The sequence below is a fragment of the Sciurus vulgaris genome (assembly GCF_902686455.1).
Source record: "Sciurus vulgaris genome assembly, chromosome: 11".
In the NCBI taxonomy this organism is placed as follows: Eukaryota; Metazoa; Chordata; class Mammalia; order Rodentia; family Sciuridae; genus Sciurus; species Sciurus vulgaris.
Genome location: NC_136472.1, coordinates 54389891 through 54413224, shown reverse-complemented (window position 1 = coordinate 54413224; position 23334 = coordinate 54389891). Strand labels below are relative to the sequence as shown.

General features: G+C 35.7%; 1 protein-coding gene across 1 annotated transcript in view; it reads left to right on the top strand.

Moving 5' to 3' along the window:
- Positions 1–19584, top strand: part of LOC306638654 (L-lactate dehydrogenase C chain) — a 34283-nt gene extending 14699 nt beyond the window's left edge. The window contains exons 5-8 of the mRNA XM_079101892.1: positions 2660–2833; positions 7353–7470; positions 13470–13593; positions 17310–19584. Coding sequence (XP_078958018.1) covers positions 2660–2833; positions 7353–7470; positions 13470–13593; positions 17310–17474 — 581 coding nt within the window. The 3' untranslated portion in view covers positions 17475–19584. The remainder of the gene's footprint in view (positions 1–2659; positions 2834–7352; positions 7471–13469; positions 13594–17309) is intronic.
- The last annotated feature ends 3750 nt before the right edge of the window (positions 19585–23334 follow it).

The following is a 23334-nucleotide window of genomic DNA, read 5'->3' as shown; positions in this document are numbered from 1 at the left end:
TGTTCTCATATTTCCTTTAGATTTTTTCCTTTCAATCTTTAAACATGCTTTCCTTTAACCCTTTAAGCACATTTTAAAGTATTTGCCTAGTAAATCTTTGTCTGGATTTCTTCTGGGACAGTTTCTATAGATTACTCTTTTCCCCTGTGTTTCTTTGTGTGCCTCACAATTTTTTGTTGAAAACTGGACATTTTGAAAATTATATGAAAACTCCATAAACCAAATTCTCCCCTTTGCAAGGTTTGTTGTCATTGCTACTTCTTGTAGTGTTTTTTTTGTTTGTTTGTTTGTTTCATGGCTTTAATGAACTAATTCTATAAAGATGATATTTTTTGTTGTGCATGGCCACAACAGCTTTCGTTCCATTTGCTTAGTGTTCAATTAATGATTGGACAATTTCCCTTAAATGTGTGGAACCAAAACTTATTTCCTAGTATTTGCTGGAGGGCTGTGTGTGTGCTGGGTCATATCTTCAATACCCAGCTAGGCATTTACAACTGTGCCTACTTGCACAGAACCTAGATGTCAGAGCAAAGCTTGGAAACTTCTCATATTTTTCTTGAGCTTGCACACCTGCACATAGCCCTGGATATGTTCATGGCATTATTGTAGGTAACAGGTTTTTTGACATGATTTGGTTTCTCCTTTATTTGGCTATTCCTTTAGGCTAGTTCCTCCCATTGCTGATTTGCATCACTGTTTTTCATCTCTTCCTCATGGAATATTTTGCTGAGAATGTTCTGTAATGCCGGCTTTCTTTTTGTAAATTCCTTTAGCTTTTGTTTATCGTGGAAGGATCTTATTTCATCGTCAAATCTGAAAGTAAGTTTTGCTGGGTATAAGATTCTTGGTTGGCATCTGTTTTCTTTCAGGGCTTGGTAAATGTTGTTCCAGGCCCTTCTAGCTTTTAGGGTCTGTATTGAAAAATGTGCTGATATTCTTATTGGTTTCCCTCTGAAAGTAATCTGATTCTTTTCTCTCGCGGCCTTTAAAATTCTGTCTTTATTTTGTATGTTAGGTATTTTCATAATAATGTGCCTTGGTGTAGGTCTGTTGTAAATTTGTATATTTGGAGTCCTATAAGCCTCTTGTACTTGGTTTTCCATTTCATTCTTCAGATTTGGGAAATTTTCTGATATTATTTCATTGAATAGATTGTTCATTCCTTTGGTTTGTTTCTCTAAGTCTTCCTCAATCCTAATAATTCTTAAATTTGGCCTTTTCATGATATCCCATAATTCTTGTAGATTCTGTTCATGATTTCTTACCATCTTTTCTGTTTGGTCAACTTTGTTTTCAAGATTAAATATTTTGTCTTCAATATCTGAGGTTCTATCTTCCAGGTGTTCTATCCTATTGGTTATGCTTTTTATGGAGTTTTTAACTTGGTTTATTGTTTCCTTCATTTCAAGGATTTCTGTTAGTTTTTTTTTTTCAATATCTCTAACTCTTTATTGAAATGATCTCTTGCTTCCCGTATTTGCTCCTTTAACTGTTGATTGGTGCGATCATTTAATGCCTGCATTTGCTCTTTCATCTCCTCCTTCAATTCCTGCATTTGCTCTTTGATCTCCTCGTTTGCTTCTCTGATTGTTTTAATTATGTACATTCTGAACTCCCTGTCTGATATTTCTTCTGCTGTGCTGTTATTGGGTTTTATTGATATAGTATCTAGGTTTGTTTGGGACATTTTCTTCCCTTGTTTTCTCATATTGGTCAGATGTCAGTGGGACTTTGTGATATTGCAGAATTCTTCTATTGGCTTATAGTGTCCCTGTAGATTTCCAGTGTATCACCTTCCTGCCTTCAGTAGCCTGAAGTCTTGGAGTAACTTGATAATGCAATGCTTCCCAAGAAAGCTGCCCCTAGCCCACTACTGGTTCCAGGACTTGGAACTGGCTCTGTGTGGAAAGGCTCTCACTGGGGGCCTGCTCCGAGAAGATAGCCTGGAAAGGCGCTTCCCATCAGAGGGAGATGGGCTGCTTGGGGAAGTCCCTGGCTGCCCTGTCCTGGTCCCTGAAGCAACCTGTGGGCAGGAACTCGCTGCGCTGGTTCAGGGACTTCGGGTCTCTCTAAATTGATGAGGCTAGCCTCAAATTTGTGATCCTCCTGCCTAAGTCTTCCAAGTCTCTGGGGTTATAGGTGTTTGCCATTGTGCCTAGATCTATTGATTATTAGATGTACAGATAAAAAAATAATATATATATATATGTATATATGTTTTTGTTTTGTTTTGTTTTGTTTTTTTGCGGTGCTGGGATCAAACCCAGGGCCTTGTGCTTGCAAGACAAGCACTCTACCAACTGAGCTATATCTCCAGCCCCAGATAGACATATTTGGTATCTCAAAAGAGAATTTTTTTTTCATTTTAAAATTGTAGTAGTGGGCTAGGGATATAGCTCAGTTGGTAGAGTGCTTGCCTAGCATGCACAAGTCCTGGGTTCAATCCCCAGTACCAGCTTAAAAAAAAAAATCTAGTAGTAAACAACTTATCATTTTAAAAACTATGTGATTATCTGTCTTCCTTTATTGATTTTCTTCACTTTGAACTCTAATGACTGTATTTGACTCCAAGATAATGCATCTTGTCTATTCAGAAAAGCAAATTGTAAGAAGAAATTACTATGACTCTTTCTCTAACGTGAATTGTTCTTCCTAGTGGATATTTTGACATATGTGGTCTGGAAGATAAGTGGCTTACCTGCAAGTCGTGTAATTGGAAGTGGTTGCAATCTAGACTCTGCCCGTTTTCGTTACCTTATTGGAGAAAAATTGGGTGTCCATCCCACAAGCTGTCATGGTTGGATTATTGGAGAACATGGTGATTCTAGTGGTGGGTATAAGCCTGTTATTCTATAACTACCTTTCTTATCTCTAATAATGCTTATTTTCTTCAAAACCTATTTTTTCTGATGTTAATACAGCTGCATAAATTTTATTTTATTGCTATTTCCCTGGTGTATCTTTTTCTGTTCCTTTATTTAAAAAAATTTAATTGAAACAACAATTATACATATTTAGAGGGTGCAATGGGATGAATTGATACATATATTCGTTATGTAATGATCAAATCATTAGCATTATATATCATCTATAAATTTATAATTTCTTTGTGATGATAGCATTCCAAAACCTCTTTTTTGGCTATTGGAATTGACAGTTCATTATTGTTAACTATAATTGCCCCACTATGCAATAGAACACTAGTACTTAATTCTATCATAACTTTATACCCATTAATCCTCTTTTCCTCCTCTCCTCTTCAGTCTCTGGTAATAACTGTTCTATACTTCACTTCCATGCTGTTAACATTTTTATATTCCATATTTAATTGAGATCATACTGCCTTTGTCTTCCTGTGTTAGCTTATTTTGCTTAATGTGATATCCTCTAGTTCCATCCATGTTTTTTGCAAATGACAGAACTTCATCTTTTTTATGGGTAAATAATATTCTAGTGTGTGTGTCCATGTGTGTCTCTCATTTTTTAAAAAATCTATTCATCATTTGTTGGCTATTTCCAAATCTTGGCTACTGTGAACAGTACTGCAGTAAACATAAGTATGCAGATATTTCTTGAGTATGCTGGTGATTCATTTCTATAGGCCCAATAGTGGGACTGCTGGATTGTATGCCAATTATAATTTTAAGTTTTTGAGGCACCTCCAGGTAGTTTTTCATCATAGATGTACTAATTTATATTTGATTACCTCAATTTCATTCTTTTTTAAAAATATTTTTAGTTGTAAATGGACACAATATCTTTATAATATATATTACATATGTATTATATATTACATATATTAGTTATAAATGGACACAATACCTTTATTTAATTATTTTTATGTGGTGCTGAAGATCGCACCCACTGCTCACATGTGAGGCAAGCACTCCACCACTGAGCCACAACCCCAGCCCCTCAATTTCCTTCTTTATATATGTGTTTTCCTTAACATTTTATAGCTATGGTTATCATTGTCCATTTCGACTTTTAATCTTCCTAGCAGAGATTTGAAAGTTTATTACCATTACAGTAATGGCATATTCTGAATTTGATCATGAATTCACCTCTACAAGTGAGTTTTATATTTTCATGATAGTAATTATTCTTTTGCTTCTAGTAGAAGCAAGTCCTTCAGCATTTCTTGTAAGGCTAGTCTAGAGTTCCCTCAGCCGTTGCTTATCTGGGAAAGACTTTCTATCTTCTTTATTTCCAAAGAAGAGCTTTGGTAGATAATAGTATTCTTGGCTTATAATTTTCCTCTTTTAGACCATTCTCTATTGACGTTTCTTTTGGGATTAGTTACTGAGAGTTATTGTGATTATTTGTGTCATGTTTCCTTGTTTTTTTTTTTGTTGTTGTTTGTTTGTTTGTTTGTTTGTTTTTATGCTTGCTGTGTCCCTGCATTGGTACCTGTACATCCTGGTGGAGTGGTCATCTTTTTAGATTTTATGGAATGACTTTTCTAGGGAAATATTTTTACCTGTCCTAACACGTCAGTTGGTTAGGGTATGTTGTGTTTGGTTCTGGGTAGGCACAGCAGTATAGTTTCTGAACAGTTTCTTCAGCTCTAATCAATATCACTGATGCCTGTGATTGTCTTGGTGTCCACAGCTGCCGGAGGCTGTGCAGCTACTCTTCTAGGTTGAGTATGGCCTCCCCACTAGGGATTGGGGTGGGGCACTACACCATGTGTGTACACAAGGGCTGTTCAAGAATGACCTCTGTTTTGGGGACTGGGTTGGAGTCTGACTGGTCTCTACCAGATGGCCTGTGGCTTAGTCTGTACTGGGAATGAGATCACTCCAGGATTGTGGGTGTGAGGGGCCGTCTGGGCTCTAATACAGGAAACGTGGCTGTTCTGCTGGGCCTAGGTTCTCTACAACTGGGATCAGGGTGCTATACCTACCAGTGTGAGCATAGTACAGTGGCATTGGAGCCTTGAGGATGAGGTGATATGGTGAACTGTGGCTCCCAGTGCAAGATGTCCTGTAGCAATGGCTCTAGTCTTAAAATGACACCATATAGCAGTAGCCTTGGTCCCAGAGGTGAGGGTAGGGGCTGGAGGTGGCAGTGTGTGCTTCTTTATAAGAACAGTGTAACTGTGTCTGCCATAGGCAGCTCTTCCCGCTGGGTTCAGGGATTGTGAGATTGCAGGATTCTCTAGCAGCAGAGATTATAGGTGTCCTTTGGTGCCTCTTGCTTGCATTTTCCCCTCCAGAGGAAGTTTCTCTTGGTTCTGAGCTATTCATGACTAGGGAGACAGAACTTTAGAAGTGGGAGATCCCATTTTTATGTCACCATCCTGAGTCTGTGTGCCCCACTACTCTTTGCTGTACTCCAGTGCTCCCCACAGACCCTCAGAATACAGTTGTTTATTCATTGTTTTGTTCTTTGAGTGCAGGCAGGGTGGGGGCAAGCATTATATTCTTCTAGTCAGCCATCTTTCTCCTGTTCCTTTTCTTTCCATATTTTGTTTTGTTGTTTTACTGCTCACAAAATAGTCCATGAAACATATAGCTATTTTTAAAATCAATCTGAATATTTGTCTTCCCTGGAGGATTTTAATTTATTGTGAGTTTTCAACAACTTTATTAAGATATAATTCACATATTATAAAAGTTACTCATTTAAAATGTATAATTCACTGATTATTAGTATATTTACAGTTATATAACCATCACTACAATATAATTGCAGAATATTTTCATTATTAGGAAAAGAAGCCCTTATTCTTACTCTTACTTCAGCCCCAGGCTAAAGCACCAATCTGCTTTCTGACTAGATTTGTTTGTTCTGGATTTTTCATATAATTGAAATAATATGTGACTTTATTACTTAAGGCATCACCAACCTCTTTTCTGAATTTAAACTTTTAATCTCTGCAACATAGTTAGAACATTATACTTCTTATAGTAGTCTCTAATTGTGTCATATGTATAAAACTCTTTTTTTCATATTGACAGCAAATCTATTAAAAATAGGGATCATTTGTTCATTGATTTGTTTAGTCAAAACATTTAATGTACCTAGTTCCAACCACCTGGGAGGCTGAGCAGAAAGATCACTTGAGCCTACAAGTTTGATGCCAGCTTGGACAATATAGTGAGACCCTATCTCAAAAAAATAAAAAATAAAAAAAAAATCAATGTGCCCTTCTCTTTTATTTCTACTCCAAGAGTTATAGTAAATACTTTTTATTCAACTTGGACAGATATTTCTTAGTCCAATTCCTTAATTTACTATTCCATGATTTCATTTTTAGAAAAACAATATTTTTAGAAAAACATTTTTGACTGGCATTGATTTCAGTATATTTAGTATTTATTTGGAGTGATTTTCAAATTTAAAACAAATTTTAAAAATGTATAATTAGGGGGGTAGGAGGGGTTAGCATTAGGGTTAGGGTTAGGTTTAGGGTTAGGGATAAGGAGGGTGGTAAGAATGGAGGAAGGAAGGACTGTATAGAGGGAAAAGAGGGGTGGGAGAGGTGGGGGGAAGGGAAAAAAATAACAGAATGAATCAAACAACATTGCCCTATGTAAATTTATGATTACACAAATGGTATGCCTTGACTCCATGTACAAATAGAGAAATAACATGTATCCCATTTGTTTAAATAATTAAAAAAATAAAAATTTAAAAATGTATAATTAGGGTATTTACTTTTATTTATAACAATATAAAAACCTTAGAAAACTTTGTTTGATTACCATTTTTCTTTATATATGTAGTTATTAATTTTTTATGTGGTTACATCCTATTTTTGTATCCTCTAAATTAGTTGTAATTATTTTATTTAAATAATCAATGTTTGGTTCAATTTATGTACATTTGCTGATTTTATTGCTTATCTTTATGTCCTGCATTTAACTACTCCTCTGGTTTCCATTTTTCTTCCTGAACTATATCCTGTCCTGTCAGTTTTGTTTATATTAAGGTGTTTTAGTTTTACCTCATTCCAGAATGATGATGTAAGTAGATATGAGATACTAGATTGACAGTTATTTCCCCTTTGTTCTTTGTTACTGTTGAAAAGCATGGTGTTAATTTGTTATACTTTTTTTTCTAATTTCTTATAATATTGTATCTTTCTTATTGGTCTTTTTCTTTGTGGAATCTGCATTTTGTATATTTCTTAAAAATACCTCCTCTCTCACACAGTTATAAATCAATTCTACGTTTTTCTTAATACTTTATACTGTTATTTCTTTTAATTCCCTCTTTTGTCCATTTGAAATGTATTTTTTTAATATATGGTATAAGATAGTAATTGAACTTAAAAAACACTGAACTAAAACAACTCATGCAATTTTGGCAAGAAGAGTTTATTCTGAAATACATTTTTTTAGTGCCCTTGTGGAGTGGGGTGAATGTTGCTGGTGTTCCGCTGAAGTCGCTGCACCCTGACTTAGGAACTGACTCAGACAAGGAACAGTGGAAAACAATTCATAAACAGGTTGTTGAAAGGTAACAGTACTCCTTCATTTTTTTCTCTTAATAATCAACATTAAAAAATTTCATAGACAAAAAGTCTATAGTTGGTGTTTGCTTTTTGTTAGGTAAGTAACTCTAGGCTTCTGAAAAATTCCTAAATCCAGACACATTATGCAATTGTTACTTTGGGGCATTTTTTTCTTAAAAAGTACTTATCACTCATGTATAACTAATTAGACCAAATAAAAAAATTTTTAAAATACTTATCATTTCACGGGAGTTTATATTTGAGGGGTAATAAAACGTAGTGATTAAGGTATGGACTTTGGAGTCAGATTACCAAAGTTTGAATCTCACTTCACCATTTGTTAGTGGTGTGATATTAGGAAATTACTTAAAATGTCAAAAGTTCAGTTTACTCATTTTAGAAATGGGGATAATTATAGGACCTACCTTAGAGAGCTACGAGGAAGAGTAAATAAATTGGTATATGCAAGATGCTAGCACAGTGTCAGGAACTTATTATATGTTCATCATATGACTTAATAAAAAGAAACATGAAATTGATACAGATGATCAGAAATCGACAAGTGTTCTCATGAATGAAGTGTCTGGTTCTGTGCCTTAATGGCACATGTGATTCTCTGTTATGCTTTAGCCAAGTTACATATTAGTAGAAGTTATAGAACTTAAAATTCACTCTGGAATATTCACAATTTGGAATATTAAGTCTACAAAACCCGCAAGTCTTCTGTGTATACTTAGGATAACAACCCTACAAAAATGAGTAAGAATTGAGGCAGAGACTAAAAAGTCAATATGACAAAAAGCAATTATGAGTGAGTTTTTAATGCTCTAAATGCCTTTTACTATAAAAGTTATAATTTTTGTATTTTCTGATTTAAAACTTAATGTTGCTACCTGAATGTACAGAGTTTCAATTTAAAAAAATGAAAGCAGAGAAGATGGTGATCATGATTGCACAACAATGTAAATATATTTAACCATTGAGCTGCATGTTTAGTGGTTAAAATGGAGAATTTATGGCTGGGATGTAACTCAGTGGTAGAATGCATGTTTACCATGCAGGAGGTCCTGGGCTCAATCCCAACCACTTAAAAAAGCAAAAACAAACAAACAAAAAACCTGTAAATTTAACCACAGTTAAAAAAAAATAGTCACTATAGTGGTCTGAAGTTCAAACTCATAGGATGTAATAGGATTTTACCTATATTAAATTTATGTAGTATATTGAAAGGATTCCAGAGAGAAAACAGTAGAGAGTATCACATTTTTTTTTCTTTTTTTTTTTTTTGGTGCTGGGAATTGAACCCAGGGCCTTGCGCATGCTAGGCAAGCACTCTACCAACTGAGCCATATCCCCAACCCCATATCACATTTTCTTTAGGAGATATTACAAATGCTTAGGTGTAGCTTCCAGGCTTTATGACTGCATGGGCACACTTAATTGCAAGAGATTCATAGTATTCAGTGAAGATAGCCTAGTTCTATTATGGTTAATATTCCACATTTAGCTTAACTAATTTTTATACCCAGAAAACTATGTTATGAAAGTAAACTCAAGATCATCTTCTCAGTTACTCCTAGCTTGGAAAGGCTTTTTTGGTTCATCTCAGCTATTAACCATTTATGCAAGCTACTGTCCATGAGCTTGGGTTAGTATATATTCCTCAAATTCCTTTGACAAACATATGCAATATTTTATACATAGAAAAAGACAAGTTAGTACACCTACAGCCATCAAGATCTATAAGATCCAATAGGTAACCAAAATCCCTCACAAGTGTTTTGATAATGCTTAACCAGTTGAACTTTGTTCTGCCTCTTTTGTGTCACTTGAACCTTATTTATTTATTTATTTACTTATTTTTGGTACTGGGGATTGAGTCCAGGGGCACTTTACTACTGAACTACTTCCCCAACCCTTTTTATTTATTTATTTATGTTATTTTATTTTGAGACAGGGTCTCACTAAGTTGCCCAGACTGAACTTGAACTTGTGATTCTCCTGCCTCACCCTTCTAAGTAGCTGGGATTATATATACTACTATGTCTGGCTTCTGGTCAAAATTTTCCTTAATCACTTTAATCAGAACTTTTTGATCAATTTCCCAAATATCTTTTCACTTTGGTAGTCATTACCAGTATGTTTAATTTTTTAAAATTTCCTTAAGGGAACCTACAAACTCTGGTAAACCACATAGCTTTGAATGAGAGATTAATGTCTAACATACAGAACATTAATTGTTGTTTCCTATCATTCTCAACAACAAGGTCCCTTTACTGTATATTTTCAGTCATAAGGGCCATTGGAGACCATTTCCCAGTAAATTCAGGAATCTATGTGATCTGAAGTCATAACCTGACTCCAACCACTAAGGAACATGTTTTAACCAATACTGGATGCTAAGTGTCATGAAACAGCCATTTACTTTCCATAGGGATGTCATAGTGTTGGACTTTTTATCTTTCCAATCCCTAATAATTATAGTATGAAAAATGTTAGTTCCTTTTTAATTGAAACACTATTTCAATTCTTTTTCTCTTGGTACTGGGGAGTGAATCCAGGGGCACTTAACCACCGAGCAACACCCCCAGCCTTTTTTTGCATTTTATTTAGAGACAGGGTCTCACTGAGTTATTTAGGGACTTGCTGAAGTTCTTTAGGGCTGGCTTTGAACTTTTGAGGATCCTCCTGTCCCAGCCTCCTGAGCCACTGGGATTACATGTATGGGCCATCATGCATGGCTGCAACATTGTTTCTATAAGGAACAATGATTAAGTTCACATTTCTCACTGAAGTCCCATGTGATTTGAATATCAGCTAGTGCAACACTTTACAGATCAGAACTCTTTCTAATTAATCTTCTTAATTTTGCCATGTCCAAAATTGAATTATTTGCTTCTTGACCAATTAGCAAGGAATCTATACTTACAATGAACCTTCAGAACCAGGTGCAGTGGCTCTCTCCTGTAATTCCAGGACTCAGGAGGCTGAGGCAGGAGAACCTCAAGTTCAAAGCCAGCCTCAGCAATTTAATGAGGCCCTAAGCAACTTAGCAAGACCCTGTCTCTTAAAAAAAAAATCTAAAAAAGGGCTGGGGATGTGGCTCAGAAGTTATGTGCCCCTAGGTTCAATTCCCAGCACAAAAAAAAAAAAAAATCCTCAGGATAGTATTTGTCTAAAATCTACTCAACTTTTTTTAAAAAAAATTACATTATTAGCATCTGATTTGCCAGTCCTAACCCATAACTTCAGGGGAGAGATATCATGACTTAATAGACTATTCTTTCAATCCTAATAGAGCATTCAGTTTAAATATGGATTGGTTTTGGTCTTAAATACCAGACTTGATACTACTCGTTCTTCTATTTTCTTTATCCTTGCTCTTATACCAGTACTTTTTAAAATATACAAATCTAAATTTTTCATGTTTTTTCTTTTATTTTGATTAAAATGTATAACTGTATTAATACATATTAATGAGGTTCAGTGTGATATTTCAGTACATGCATATGACATGCACTGATCAAATTCAGCCTCCCTTTATCTATCCTCCCCCTCTCCCAACCAATAGTAATCACTATTCTACATTCAGATTGACTTTTTTTTCTCTTTCATCTGTGAAAGAAAACATGGTGCTTGTCTTTCTGTGTCTGCCTTGTTTCACTTAACATCATGTCCTCCAGTTCTACACAATTTGCTGCAAATGACAGCATTACAATCTTCTTTATGGCTGAATAATTTTCTTCATATTCTTTATCAATCATCCATTGATGGGCACTTAGGTAAATTCCATATCTTAGCTGTTGTGAATAATTTCACAATAATCATGGTGTGCAGATATCTCTCTTGTATGCTGATTCAGTTTCCTTTGGATATATGCCCAGAAGTGGGATATATAAATCATGTGGTAGATCTGTTTTTAGTTTTTTGAGTAGCCTTAATGATGTCCTCCATAATTTACATTCCTACCAACAGTGTATGAGAATTCCTTTTTCTGTATATCCTTGCCAGCATTTGTTATTTATTGATTGATAATAAATAGCCATTCTGACTAGGGTGAAATGATATCTCATTGTTTTGATTTGCATTTCACTGATGGCTAGTAATTCTGAGCATTTTTCCCCTTATATTTCTACTTCTCCTTCTCCTTTTTTTTTTTCTCTCAGCACTGGGGATCAAACCCAGGGGCATTTTACCACTGAGCTTCATCCCCAGTCCTTTTTGTTTTTAATTTTGAGATAGGGCCTCACTAAGTTGATGAGGCTGGCCTTGAACTTGTAATTCTCCTGCCTCAGCCTCCCAAGTCTCTAAAATTATAGATGTATGTCACCACACCTGGCTCGTATTTCTTCCTTTGATAAAATGTCTATTCAGATCATTTTCCCATTTTTAATTGATTACTTGTTTTTGTTGTTGTTGTTTAACTTTTTGAGTACCACATATATTCTAAATATTCTTTCTTTGTTAGATGGGTATTTTCTCCCATTCTGTAGATTGTCTCCTCACTTTGTTGATTTTTTTTCTTTTGCTAAACAGAAGCTTTTTTTGATATAATTCCATTTGTCTATTTTTGATTTTGTTTCCTGTGCTTTGGGGGTCATATCTAAAAAGCCATTGCCTACACCAATGTCTTAAAGTGTTTCTTCTATTTTTTCTTCTAGTAGTTTCATAGCTTCAGGTTTTAAATTCAGGTCTTTTGATCCATTTTGAGTTGTTTTATGCAGGAAAAGAGAAAGGAGTCATGTTTCAATCTTCTGTATTTTTATCAACAGTTTTATTTTCATTAGAATAATGAACTAAAGAATTACATTTTTAACCATTTTCTTTATCAATTTTCTTCTCTTTTTCAACCCATCTTAGTTATTCCTGAGAGATAGCTGTCATCCAGCTCTCACTGGTAAGATTTGTCCCTAGTTATCTAGTGCATTACTTTTTTCATTTTAAGTCACAGACAGCATGCCTTTAGCCAACAAATTACTAGGCAGAACTTCTTTCCCTTTCCTTTTAATCTACAGAGTATTATTCATGTTGAATGGAGGGTCTAAAAGTACTTTTGACATAAATCAGCGTGGCCGCTAATAGTGGCCCTGGTTTTGGATTGATAGTAAAATCACGAGGCAACACAATGGGCACAATCCAGCTTCAACTTCCTTGTGCTGCGTTGGTCCGTACATACCACCAGCTTTATGCAACCAAGTGTATTATGTGCAGTCCTGGCCTGGAGCTTTAAAACTGCCTGAATGGTTATAAGATCTTCTGATATAAATGATGATGCTATACATTGTGTTTCCTGTATCATTTCTTAAAGCTAACTAAAATCAGTGTTTAGTTTAAACCTCTTTGTTCTGTAAGTTTGTCAGTCCAAACCTGAGACCACTGTTGGTGGCAATGCAAAAATATAATACATGTTTATTGTAGAAAATTCAGAAGGCTCACCTGTAAAATTTTTATTTGAAAATAATCATTAATAATTTGGTGCGTTGATGCCATTCTAAAGTTCTGATAAAAATTTGTCTTTCATAAGCTAGAGATAAGATAGTACATAATGTTTAAAAGACTGTTATTGTGAAAATATAATATGAACATTTTCCCATGATCTGTTTAGTCTTGACTTAATGATATAGTCTTAAGAAAAAAGATGTATAATTGACTTACAACTATATAAACTTCATTGGCATACCAGTAACAATTTTACTGGTCAGAAACTTTCAAGGTGATCAGATTCTTTGTTTGGATATTTAAGCAACTATATGAAAATATTAAAAATGTGTGGCACATATGTCCTAGTAGTCTGCCTTTATGATAAAAGAAGGGTAAGTGAATCTTAAAGTGAATAATGAAATTTTATGAGAATATTTATAAATATTCTAGTAGAATAATAATTCATAATTTCTAGAAACCTCTAAGAAAGTTTTAATAGAGTGGCCATGTATTGCTTTAAAGTAGATGCTCAAAGGATATTATGTGTTCTCTGAATTGATTTGCTTCCTTTCTACGACTGCAGTGCCTATGAGGTCCTTAAGCTAAAGGGGTATACCTCTTGGGCTATTGGATTGTCTGTGACAGATCTGGCAGGATCAATTTTGAAGAATCTTAGGAGAGTGCATCCAGTTTCCACTATGGTTAAGGTAGGCTAAAGTTAAAAATTCATTTATCATTATTTCCTTAAATATTTATTGAATCCCCATTATACTCCAGACATTGTACAGGATGTTGAGGATATAATGATGAATGAAAAAGACAGAGACCCTGACCTTATTAAATATAATGTACTTAATAAAATAATTTAAAAAGTAAACATAATAACAAATTATGATAAGTGTCATATTGAAAAGCTACAAAATGCTAAGCATATACAATAGGAGTTTCAACTACTCTGGTGAAGGGGCATGGTTGGTAGTTAGGAAAGACTTCCTAAGGAAATAAAATGTGATCTGATCATAATAATGAGCTAGAATTAATTTGGAAGACCAGACTTACTATTCCAAGCAGGAGGAAAACTTATACAGAAGATCTGAGATAGATGTAAGTGGAGGGAACTTGGGGGTCTGAAAAGAAGTTCAGTTACTGAAGTGTGGGGAGCAAATGGAAAAGTGCATGGTGAAACTGGAGAAGTCAGCAGGGTCAGGCCACCAAAAGCCTTACATAAAGGGTTTGGGTCTTCACCTTAAGAGCAATGTAGTGCAAGGGCCTGAAATTTTCAGGAGCTGTTTCATGAAGTACTATTTGAGATGAAGGCCTGACTGGAGGACACCAGGGTGTATTCAGCCTTGGCATTATTGCCATTTGGGCTAGATAATTTTTTCATTCTGGGAATCTGTTCTGTGAAGTGTGAGATGTTAGCAGCATCCCATTTATTTATGTTCCCCTTCATTTCACTTTCTTTTTCACAAGCCATCAGGGCAGGAAACTTCTCCCCATTCTGATGCTAGTAGCATACCTCCTTCCCTAGTTGTGAAAACAAGTGTCTCCAGGGATGCAGGGATAGCTTAGCATGTGTGATGTCCTGAGTTCCATCCCCAGCACCAAAACAAAAAACAAAATAAATAAATAAACAACTCTAGATATTGCTAAATGCCCCTTGATAGGCAAAAATCATTGCTGGTTGAAAGCCATGGGAGCTATTTTGAGGTGTTTGGCAGTAAAGGTAAAGAGAGAGAGAGAGCAGTAATTAGAAGTTTGTTTTGGCGCTCGGGACTGAACCCAGTGGTGCTCTACCCCTGTGCTACATCCCCAATTCATCTGTCTGTTCTATCTATCTATCTATCTATCTATCTATCTATCTATCTATCTATCTATCATCTATCTATCTATTTATTTATTGGTACCGGGGATTGAATCCAGGGGTTCTTAACCACTGAGCCACATCCCCAGGCCTTTTTTATATTTTATTTAGAGACAGAGTCTTGTTGAGTTGCTTAGGGTCTCACTAAGTTGCTGAGGCTGCCTTTGAACTTGTGATCTTCCTGCCTCAGCCTCCCGAGCCACTGGGATTACAGATGTGTACCACCACTGTGCCTGGCCTATTTTTAAATTTTGAGACAGGGTTTTGCTTAGCTGCTGGGGTCTTACAAGATTGCTGAGGGTGACCTTAAACTTGCCATCTTCCTGCCTTAGCCTTCTAAATCACTGGGATTTCAGATGGAGTTGTTTTGCTTTTCAAGATAAGGTGCTCATGATAAAGATCAGGTGAAGACCAAGGGAGAGGTCAAAGATAGAAGTAGTAAGCAGAGGGGTCTGGGAGGACCCAGAACATTGGTGGGGGTTTCAGCCCTAGAAGGGAAGAGGGAGGCTAGCTGTTGTAATAGGAGGTAGCAAGGAGAGGATGGGTCTGATGCATGTACATTTGTAAGTTTGTCATTGGAAGCATTCAGTTACTTCTGCCTCTTTGGAGAAAGGAGACAAAAATTCCTGATTAGGAAAGACACAAGGAAGTCAGAGATTTGAGAATATCTGAAATAGTCTTTGGGGATAATAGGAAATACAATTCAATGTTTAAAAAGTCATGGGCAATACATGATTATAGTTCTAGCTACTTGGGAGGCTGAGGTGGGTGGATTCACTTGAGCTTGTGGGTTGGAGACCAGCCTATGTAATATAGCAAGACCCCAACTCAAAAATAAACAAATAAATACCTGTTTTTAAAAATCACAGAATTACTACCAGGGTAGATTTTTTTATATATGTATTTTATTTTGAGACAGGGTCTCACTAAATTGCTTAGAGCCTCACTAAATTGCTTAGAGCCTCACTAAATTGCTGAGGTTGGCTTTGAACTCATGATCCTTGTGTCTCAGCCTCCTGAGCTGCTGCAGTTACTGGTGTGCACCACTGCACCTGGCTAAGGCATATATTTGTTTGAGGTTGGTAAGCATTAATTTGTACTATTAAATTTGTAGTGTAAATTAAAGATCAACTTGTATAGTTATTTCCAGCATAAATGAAGAAAACAGATAGCTAAATTCATCTAGGTTTGAGTTTTACTTATGAAGTGTGAAAGGAATGGGAGAGACAGAGACACAGACCTAGCGGGAGAGGAAGATGGGGAGGCAGAGATGTGTGCAACTTTGACTGGCACACATATTATATATGTGTTTGACCTTTTTTCTGAAGGGTCACAGACAAATTCCAGACCTTGGTCCTTGAATGTGATCTGTATACACATGAATACATTATAAAAAGCAGAGGCCTTTGACCCTGATGGCACCCAGACTCTGGGAGCTCATGTGAAAGCTTTAAAAGTCACAGGAGGCAACAGAATGACCAAGGGATTGAAAGGCAAGTGTGACCATGGCTGGAACCTGGCTGAATGGAATGTGGGTTGGCAGTCTGGCAGGACAGTGGCCTTCCACAGCTAGCATAGACCAGAGTAGGGGGAATGTGAAAGGGCCTCCTGGCTAGGGCTTTCCCATCATCTTCCATAAACACAGCCCCAGCTCCAAGAGAGGAGAGGTGATGGTTGTGGGGGAGAGAGATGTGAGGGGGTCTACTGGGTCTTATTTTCCAGGAGTGGTGTGGGCAGGTAGTATGGAGGTGACAGAGCTAGTTTGCATGCCAGGTACATGTGTGGGTTGCCTAGGTTGTAATAGCATTTGCAGCTGCCTCTGTAGCCTTGGCTTTGGTTGCAGGAGTAGAAGGAACATTGCAGCAACCAACCAGAGGTGCCATGGGCCCAGCAGTGGTATGGCACTGCATCTATTTCATGGTCCTGTCCGTCATGGGAGATTCTAAGTGGACACAGGAAAAAAAAAATGGTGGTTAAGGGTGCAGAAGAGTAGGAGTATTTTCATTGTAGTTGTTGAGGGGAGACAGGTTCTGCTGGTCCTGTAAGATCACCTACAGGTTCCATCAGGGCTTTGCCTCTGGAGGCTTGAGATGCCACCTGTAGCATCTGTTGTCCAAACTTACTGGTGCCATTTCCTGAAAAGGTACAAAGCAGAGCCTTCCCAGTCACCTTCTGCTTCAGTTTTTTCATTCGTCTCCCCCCAACTCTGGTCTGTGCCTAGCTGTGGAAGGGCCCTGTCCTGCCAGTCTGTTAGCCCATATCCTATGTACCAACACAGGCTGCTCAACTTTAGTTATTCATTAAGTAAAATGGCCTCATGAAGGACAGCACAGCAGCCTTCCCCTTGGACATAAAGATGACCTGGTATGGGATAAAGAAAATTATAACTTTCTTTTAAAGGTTTCTGGCACATCCTTCATGTCATCGAAGTTCCAGGATGAACTTGGTTTTGTTGACAGTCCCTGCTGCTCTCAGTAATTCTTGTTGAGTGTCATAATCTCTTATACAGTTGTTTTCCCATATTAGGTTACTAAATATTAATCTAACCTTGTCTTTCAGGGCTTATATGGAATAAAGGAAGAAATCTTTCTCAGTATCCCTTGTATCTTGGGACGGAATGGCATCTCGGATATTGTGAAGGTTAACTTGAATTCTCAGGAGGAGATCCTTCTCAAGAAGAGTGCAAATACACTTTGGGATATTCAAAAGGATCTGGTATTTTAAAGACTTTTAATGTTCCATTGTTTCATAAAACAGAAGATAGAAGACTGTATATTTTACATTTGGAAAGTGTTTTTATCTGATCTGTAAAGAAATAAAAAATATTGGAGATCTTTCACATAATTCAAGTCTCAAGGTTAGAAAGAAGAAATGGTGAAGAGATTTTTTCCTCTTTATGACTCCCTTATGGCTCTATTCTAACGAGACCCAGTCTTTACAGGTATAAGTTATGCTTCTGAAGTATGTCATATATGTAGGAGTTGCCTTCAAGTTTAGTAGAAGATGTGTAACAACTCTTTATAATACAGAGCTTAAGATTCTTTTCACAAAAAGGAAGTATTTTTTCTAGTACTGAAATTTTATCCTGTGCTTTCTTCTATTATGGTACCAGCACATTCACTTATAGTCCTTCTTAACTCATGAATCTATTTATGATGATCTTCGTTAAGTATGTATTTTTAAGACCATATATATCAGAAGGAAAATAGAACTATAATTTTATGATGTGAAAAATTTAAGCAAGATGATACATTCGACTCTGCAAAATATTGTACCAATTTTTATAAATTCAAATAGTTGATTTTGTGTCTCTATTGAAATACCACATGGGTAGCTTAGACTATCTTCTGGGTCATTTGTTCAGCAAACTTCTACTGTGTTTGCTGTATTGTGGTTATGAGGTTATGATCTCTGCCCTCAAATAGCCACAGTACTTAGGGTATCTCAACTAACTGATTATTGACTAATGGTAGGTAATAGTTAATCTGTAGGTTCTTTGATGTCCAGGGTAGGAGTGCATGTGCTTTTCCTTTGATTTATATATGCATATACACACATACATACCCAAATATGTATGTGAAACATTGCCTCGATTCCTGAAAGAATTTAAGGCAGCTGTAGGAAATATACAGTGAAATAAGAATGAAGAAATCAAGACCAGGTTTGTTAGTTTTCCATTGCAATGACCAAAATACCTGATACAAACAACTTAAGTTGTTCAGGAGGAAAGATTTATTTTGGATTATGGTTTCAAAGATTTTTGTCCACACTCAGCTAGTTCCATTGCTCTGAGCCTGAGGTGAGGCAGAACATCATGATGGAAGGGCATGACAGAAGAGAGCTGCTCACTTATGGCAACCAGAAAGCAGAAAGAAAGAGGGGTGGGGCCAGGGACAAGATAGAGTCTCCAAGTACACCCCCCAGTGACCTGCTTCCTCCAACCATGACCCATCTACTTACAGTTTCCACCACCTCCCCTGCAGTATATTCAACCATCAGTGGATTAATCTCTTCCCAAAAGCCCCACCTCTGAACATGGCTGTATCTGGGACCAAAACTTCAACACGTAAGACTTTGTGGGCATCAGATTCTAACCACAACACCAAGGTAACTGAAAAATTGGAGATTAGGACAGGAGCAGTAGAAAAAAATTAGAGGGCAAATATATAGACCCTGAGGACTTAGGTGATTCTGAAGAGTATACCCATTTGATCAGGGATTCATGGTTCTTCCTCATAGTCTGTGATTCTTGCTATCTTCATTCTAAGTCATCTACTGTTGGATATGATTAAGTTCTTATTATTTTGTCCTTTTTTCCTTTTTTCAGTTCTTCCTTTGAATGCATAAAGTATGGTTATAATTTAGTTTCAATAGGGGGTAAGGAGGACTGTTTTGTGGATTTTGCCTTTTTAAAAAGTTCCTGTTATGGCCTGGGATGGTAGCTCAGTGGAAGAGTGCTTGCCTAGCATGTGGGAGGCACTGGGTTCGATCTCAGCACCACATAAACAATTAAAACATATTTTTAAAAAAAGTTCCTGTTGTATGCCAATTAAAACATAATTTTAGGAAATTTTTATAGAAATTGAAATGCTGAAAAAAACCTATAGTCTACAGGGAATATTCTAGGAAGTAAAACTTCTTTACATCATGTATTCTCACCCAAGGGAATGATATTTGCTTTGTGGGGAGGAAGATGAATAAAATCTTCAATAATACAAGGGTTTGACTATCTTTGACAGAATCTTTTCTTAAATTACTATCAGTTTTCTGTTTGTTCTAATTAGTTATACATGACAGTTATGCATTTTGACACATCATACATAAATGGAGTATAACTTCTCATTCTTCCAGTTGCACATGATGTAGAGTTACACAGGTTGTGCAATCATATATGGACATAGAGTAGTAATATCTGATTCATTCTACTATCATTACTACACCCTCCCCCTCCTTCACTCCCCTCTGTCTAATCCAAAGAACCTCTATTCTCCCCCTCCCTTATTATGAATTAGCATCCACATATCAGAGAAAACATTCCTTATGATTGGCTTATTTCACTTAGCATGATAGTTTCCAGTTCCATCCATTTACTGGCAAATGCAAAAATCTCATTCTTCTTCAATGCTGAGTAATATTCCATTGTGTATATATACCACAATTATTTATCCATTCATCTGTTGAAGGGCAGCTATTTTGGTTCCAGAGTTTAGCTATTATGAACTGAGCTGCTATAAACATTGATGTGGCTGCATCACTGTAGTATGCTGATTTTAATTCTTTTGGATATAATCCTAGAAGTGGGATAACTGGGTCACATAGTGGTTCCATTCCAAGTTTTTTGAGGAATCTCCTCCACACTGCTTTCCATAGTGATTGCACCAATTTGCAGTTCCACCAGCAGTGTATGAGCATACCTTTTCCTCTACATCCTCGCCAACATTTATTGTTGCTTGTATTCTTGATAATTGCCATTCTGACTGAAGTGAGATAGAATCTCAATGTAATTTTGATTTGCATTTTTCTAATTGCCAGAGATGTTGAACATTTTTTCATATATTTGTTGATTGAGTGTATTTCTTCTGTGAAGTCTCTGTTCAGTTCCTTTGCCCATTTATTGATTGGGGTTTTTTTTTTTTTTTTTGGTGTTAAGTTTTTTGAGTTTTTTTTTTATACATATATCACACTTTAAATATCAATATACTAATAGGTTAAAACCAAAAGAAGGGGAAAATGAGCATGAGAAATTAGAAGTGGAGTTATTAATATAAAATAAATTTCAAGAAAAAATATTTTCAGAGATAAAGGGGAACATTTCATAACCATAATAACAGGGTAACTTCTTCAAGAAAGTATAACAATCCTAAATATGTATGTACCTAATAACAAAATTTCAAAATACATGAAGTAAAAATTAATAAAACTAGAAAGACAAATCCACAATCATATTTGGAGATTTCAAGCCCCCCTCACTTTGCTGGAAGGAGTAATGATATAGAAGGCTTAATGACATTACCAGTCACCCTGACCAACTTGTTATTTATAGAGAACTATACACAAAAATGACAAAGATAGACAATATTCTGTCATAAAATAAGCTTTGAGAATTTTTAAAAATGTGAAATCATGCAGCCTGTTTCCTACCTGATTTATTACATTAAAAATCAATCACCTTAAGATATATAGAACCCCACCTCCACATCTTAACTACTTCAAAATTAAATAGCACACTTACAAATATCTCACAGATCAAAGAAGAAATCACAAGAAAAGTAAATAAAAGGTACTTTGAACTAAGTGATAATAAAAGCTTAAAATATCAGCATCTGCAGGGCAAAATAATAATCAGATGAATGCTTATAACTAAAAGTATTTGTATCAGAAAGAAGTTAGATTAGCAAATTATTTTCAAATAACTACCTAGTAGGAAGGAAAAAATAAGATTAGAGCAGAAATATGAGAAGTAGAAAAATAATAAAGCTAAAGTTTATAAAAATATAATCAAGAAAAAAGCAAGAAAAAATTAATGGATAGGGAGCTATCAAAACAACCCTACAGATGATAAAAATTATTAAAGTATTATTACAATTGTATGATTACAATATATAGCTTACATAACTTGGTATATTTAGAGGATAGAAACCCCTACTTGTTTACGTGATCCATGTGAGTGCTTTGTTTTTTTCCCATCATTTCACCTTCAGTCCATGGATGACTTTGCCTATGAGGTGAGTCTCTTGGAGACAGCACATTGTTGAGTATTGTTTTTTATTACACTCTGACAGTCTATGTCTTTTGATTGATGAATTTAGGCCTTTAAGGTTATTATTGAGATATGATTTGTGTTTCTGTTCATTTTGGTTTATTTCTAGTTTTTAATTTGAATTAGTTTCTCCTTTGATTGGCTATTCCTTTAGCGTAGTTCCTCCCTTCACTGGTTTTCACTTTTTTTTTTTTTTTCATTTCATCTTCATGGAATATTTTGTTGAGAATATTCTGAAGTGCAGGCTTTCTGGTTTTGAATTCTTTTACTTTTTGTTTATCATGGAAGGTTTTTATTTCATCTTCAAATCTGAAGCTTAATTTTGCTGAATATAGGATTTTTGGTTGGCATTCATTTTCTTTCAGAGCTTGGTATATGTTATTCCAGGACCTCTTAGCTTTGAGGGTCTGGGTTGAGAAATCAGCTAAGATCCAAATTAGTTTCCCTCTATATATAATATGTTTTTCTCTTGCAGCCTTTAAAATTTTATCCTTATTCTGTATGCTAGACATTTTCATTATAATGTGCCTTGATGTGGGTCTGTTGTAATTTTGCACATTTTGGGCCTGTAAGCATCTTTATTTGATTTTCCATTACAGTCTTTAGCTTTGGAAAATTTTCTGATATTATTTCATTGAAAAGATTGTGCATTCCCTTGGTTTGTATCTCCATGCCTTTATCTATCCCAATAAATCTTAAATTTTTTTTTCATGTCATTCCATAATACTTGGAAGTTCTGTTCATGGTTTCTTAACATCTTTTCTCCGTAGTCGACTATATTTTCAAGATTATATATTTTGTCTTCATTGCCTGAGGTTCTGTCTTCCAAGTGGTCTAGTCTGTTGGTGATGCTTTCTTTTGAATTTTTAATTTGGTTTACTCTCTACCTCTTTATTGCTACCTGCCTTTGCTGTCTTATATCATCCTTTACTTTGAAGAGCCGTTTAACTGTGTACATTCTAAACTCCTTCTCTGACATTTCTTCCACTGTGGTATCAGTGGATTCTGTTATTGGAGTATCTTGTTTTTTTCATGTTGTTTGTGTATCTACCCATCTAACAGTATGAATCTGAGGCAGTAGAGTTTCTACACTGTAGATTTATAGTATCCCTGAAGGTTTCCAGTACCTCGCTTGTTGAGAAGTTGCCTGTCTGCTTTCTTGGTTTCACACCATGAAGCAGCCAGGAATGGGACTTCCTCTATTCCACCATCTTGAATTCTCTCCACACATTGGTCAAGTTTTTTTGAGTTCTTAAAATACATCCTGAAGAATAATGCTCTATCTGAGGAAATGTGGTAAAGATTTTCTCCCATTCTGTAGCCTCTCTATTCACGTTGTTTCCTTTGCTATGAAGAAAATTTTAGTTTGATTTCATCCCATTTATTGATTATTGATTTTAATTCTTGTGCTTTAGGAGTCTTGTTAAAGAAGTCTCTGACAGAATCTTATTCCTCAATATTTAATTTCATCATGAGACAGAAGAATGAGGGAAAATATCTAAAAAAGTTTTTAAAGAACTAATAATGAAAAAAGCCTGAGAAACACTGCTTTAAATTTTAACAAGAAGTTTTTAGATGTGTATTATGTATTGTGATCCACAAATTTAAAAAGTTAATTAGGTAAGACGGGTAGAAACCTAATAATTAGAACAAATAAAAATTTTTTTAAAAAAGTAGAAACCTTGGTTTATTACAGATTAAGGGACTAGGGTGACATTTTGGATTCTCCATTTAACTACTTCACAAAATAATGAATTACATTTTTCCTTCCACATGTAGAAGCGGTTATCAGCATTTCTCTGATAAGGATTTCATATCTTCTTT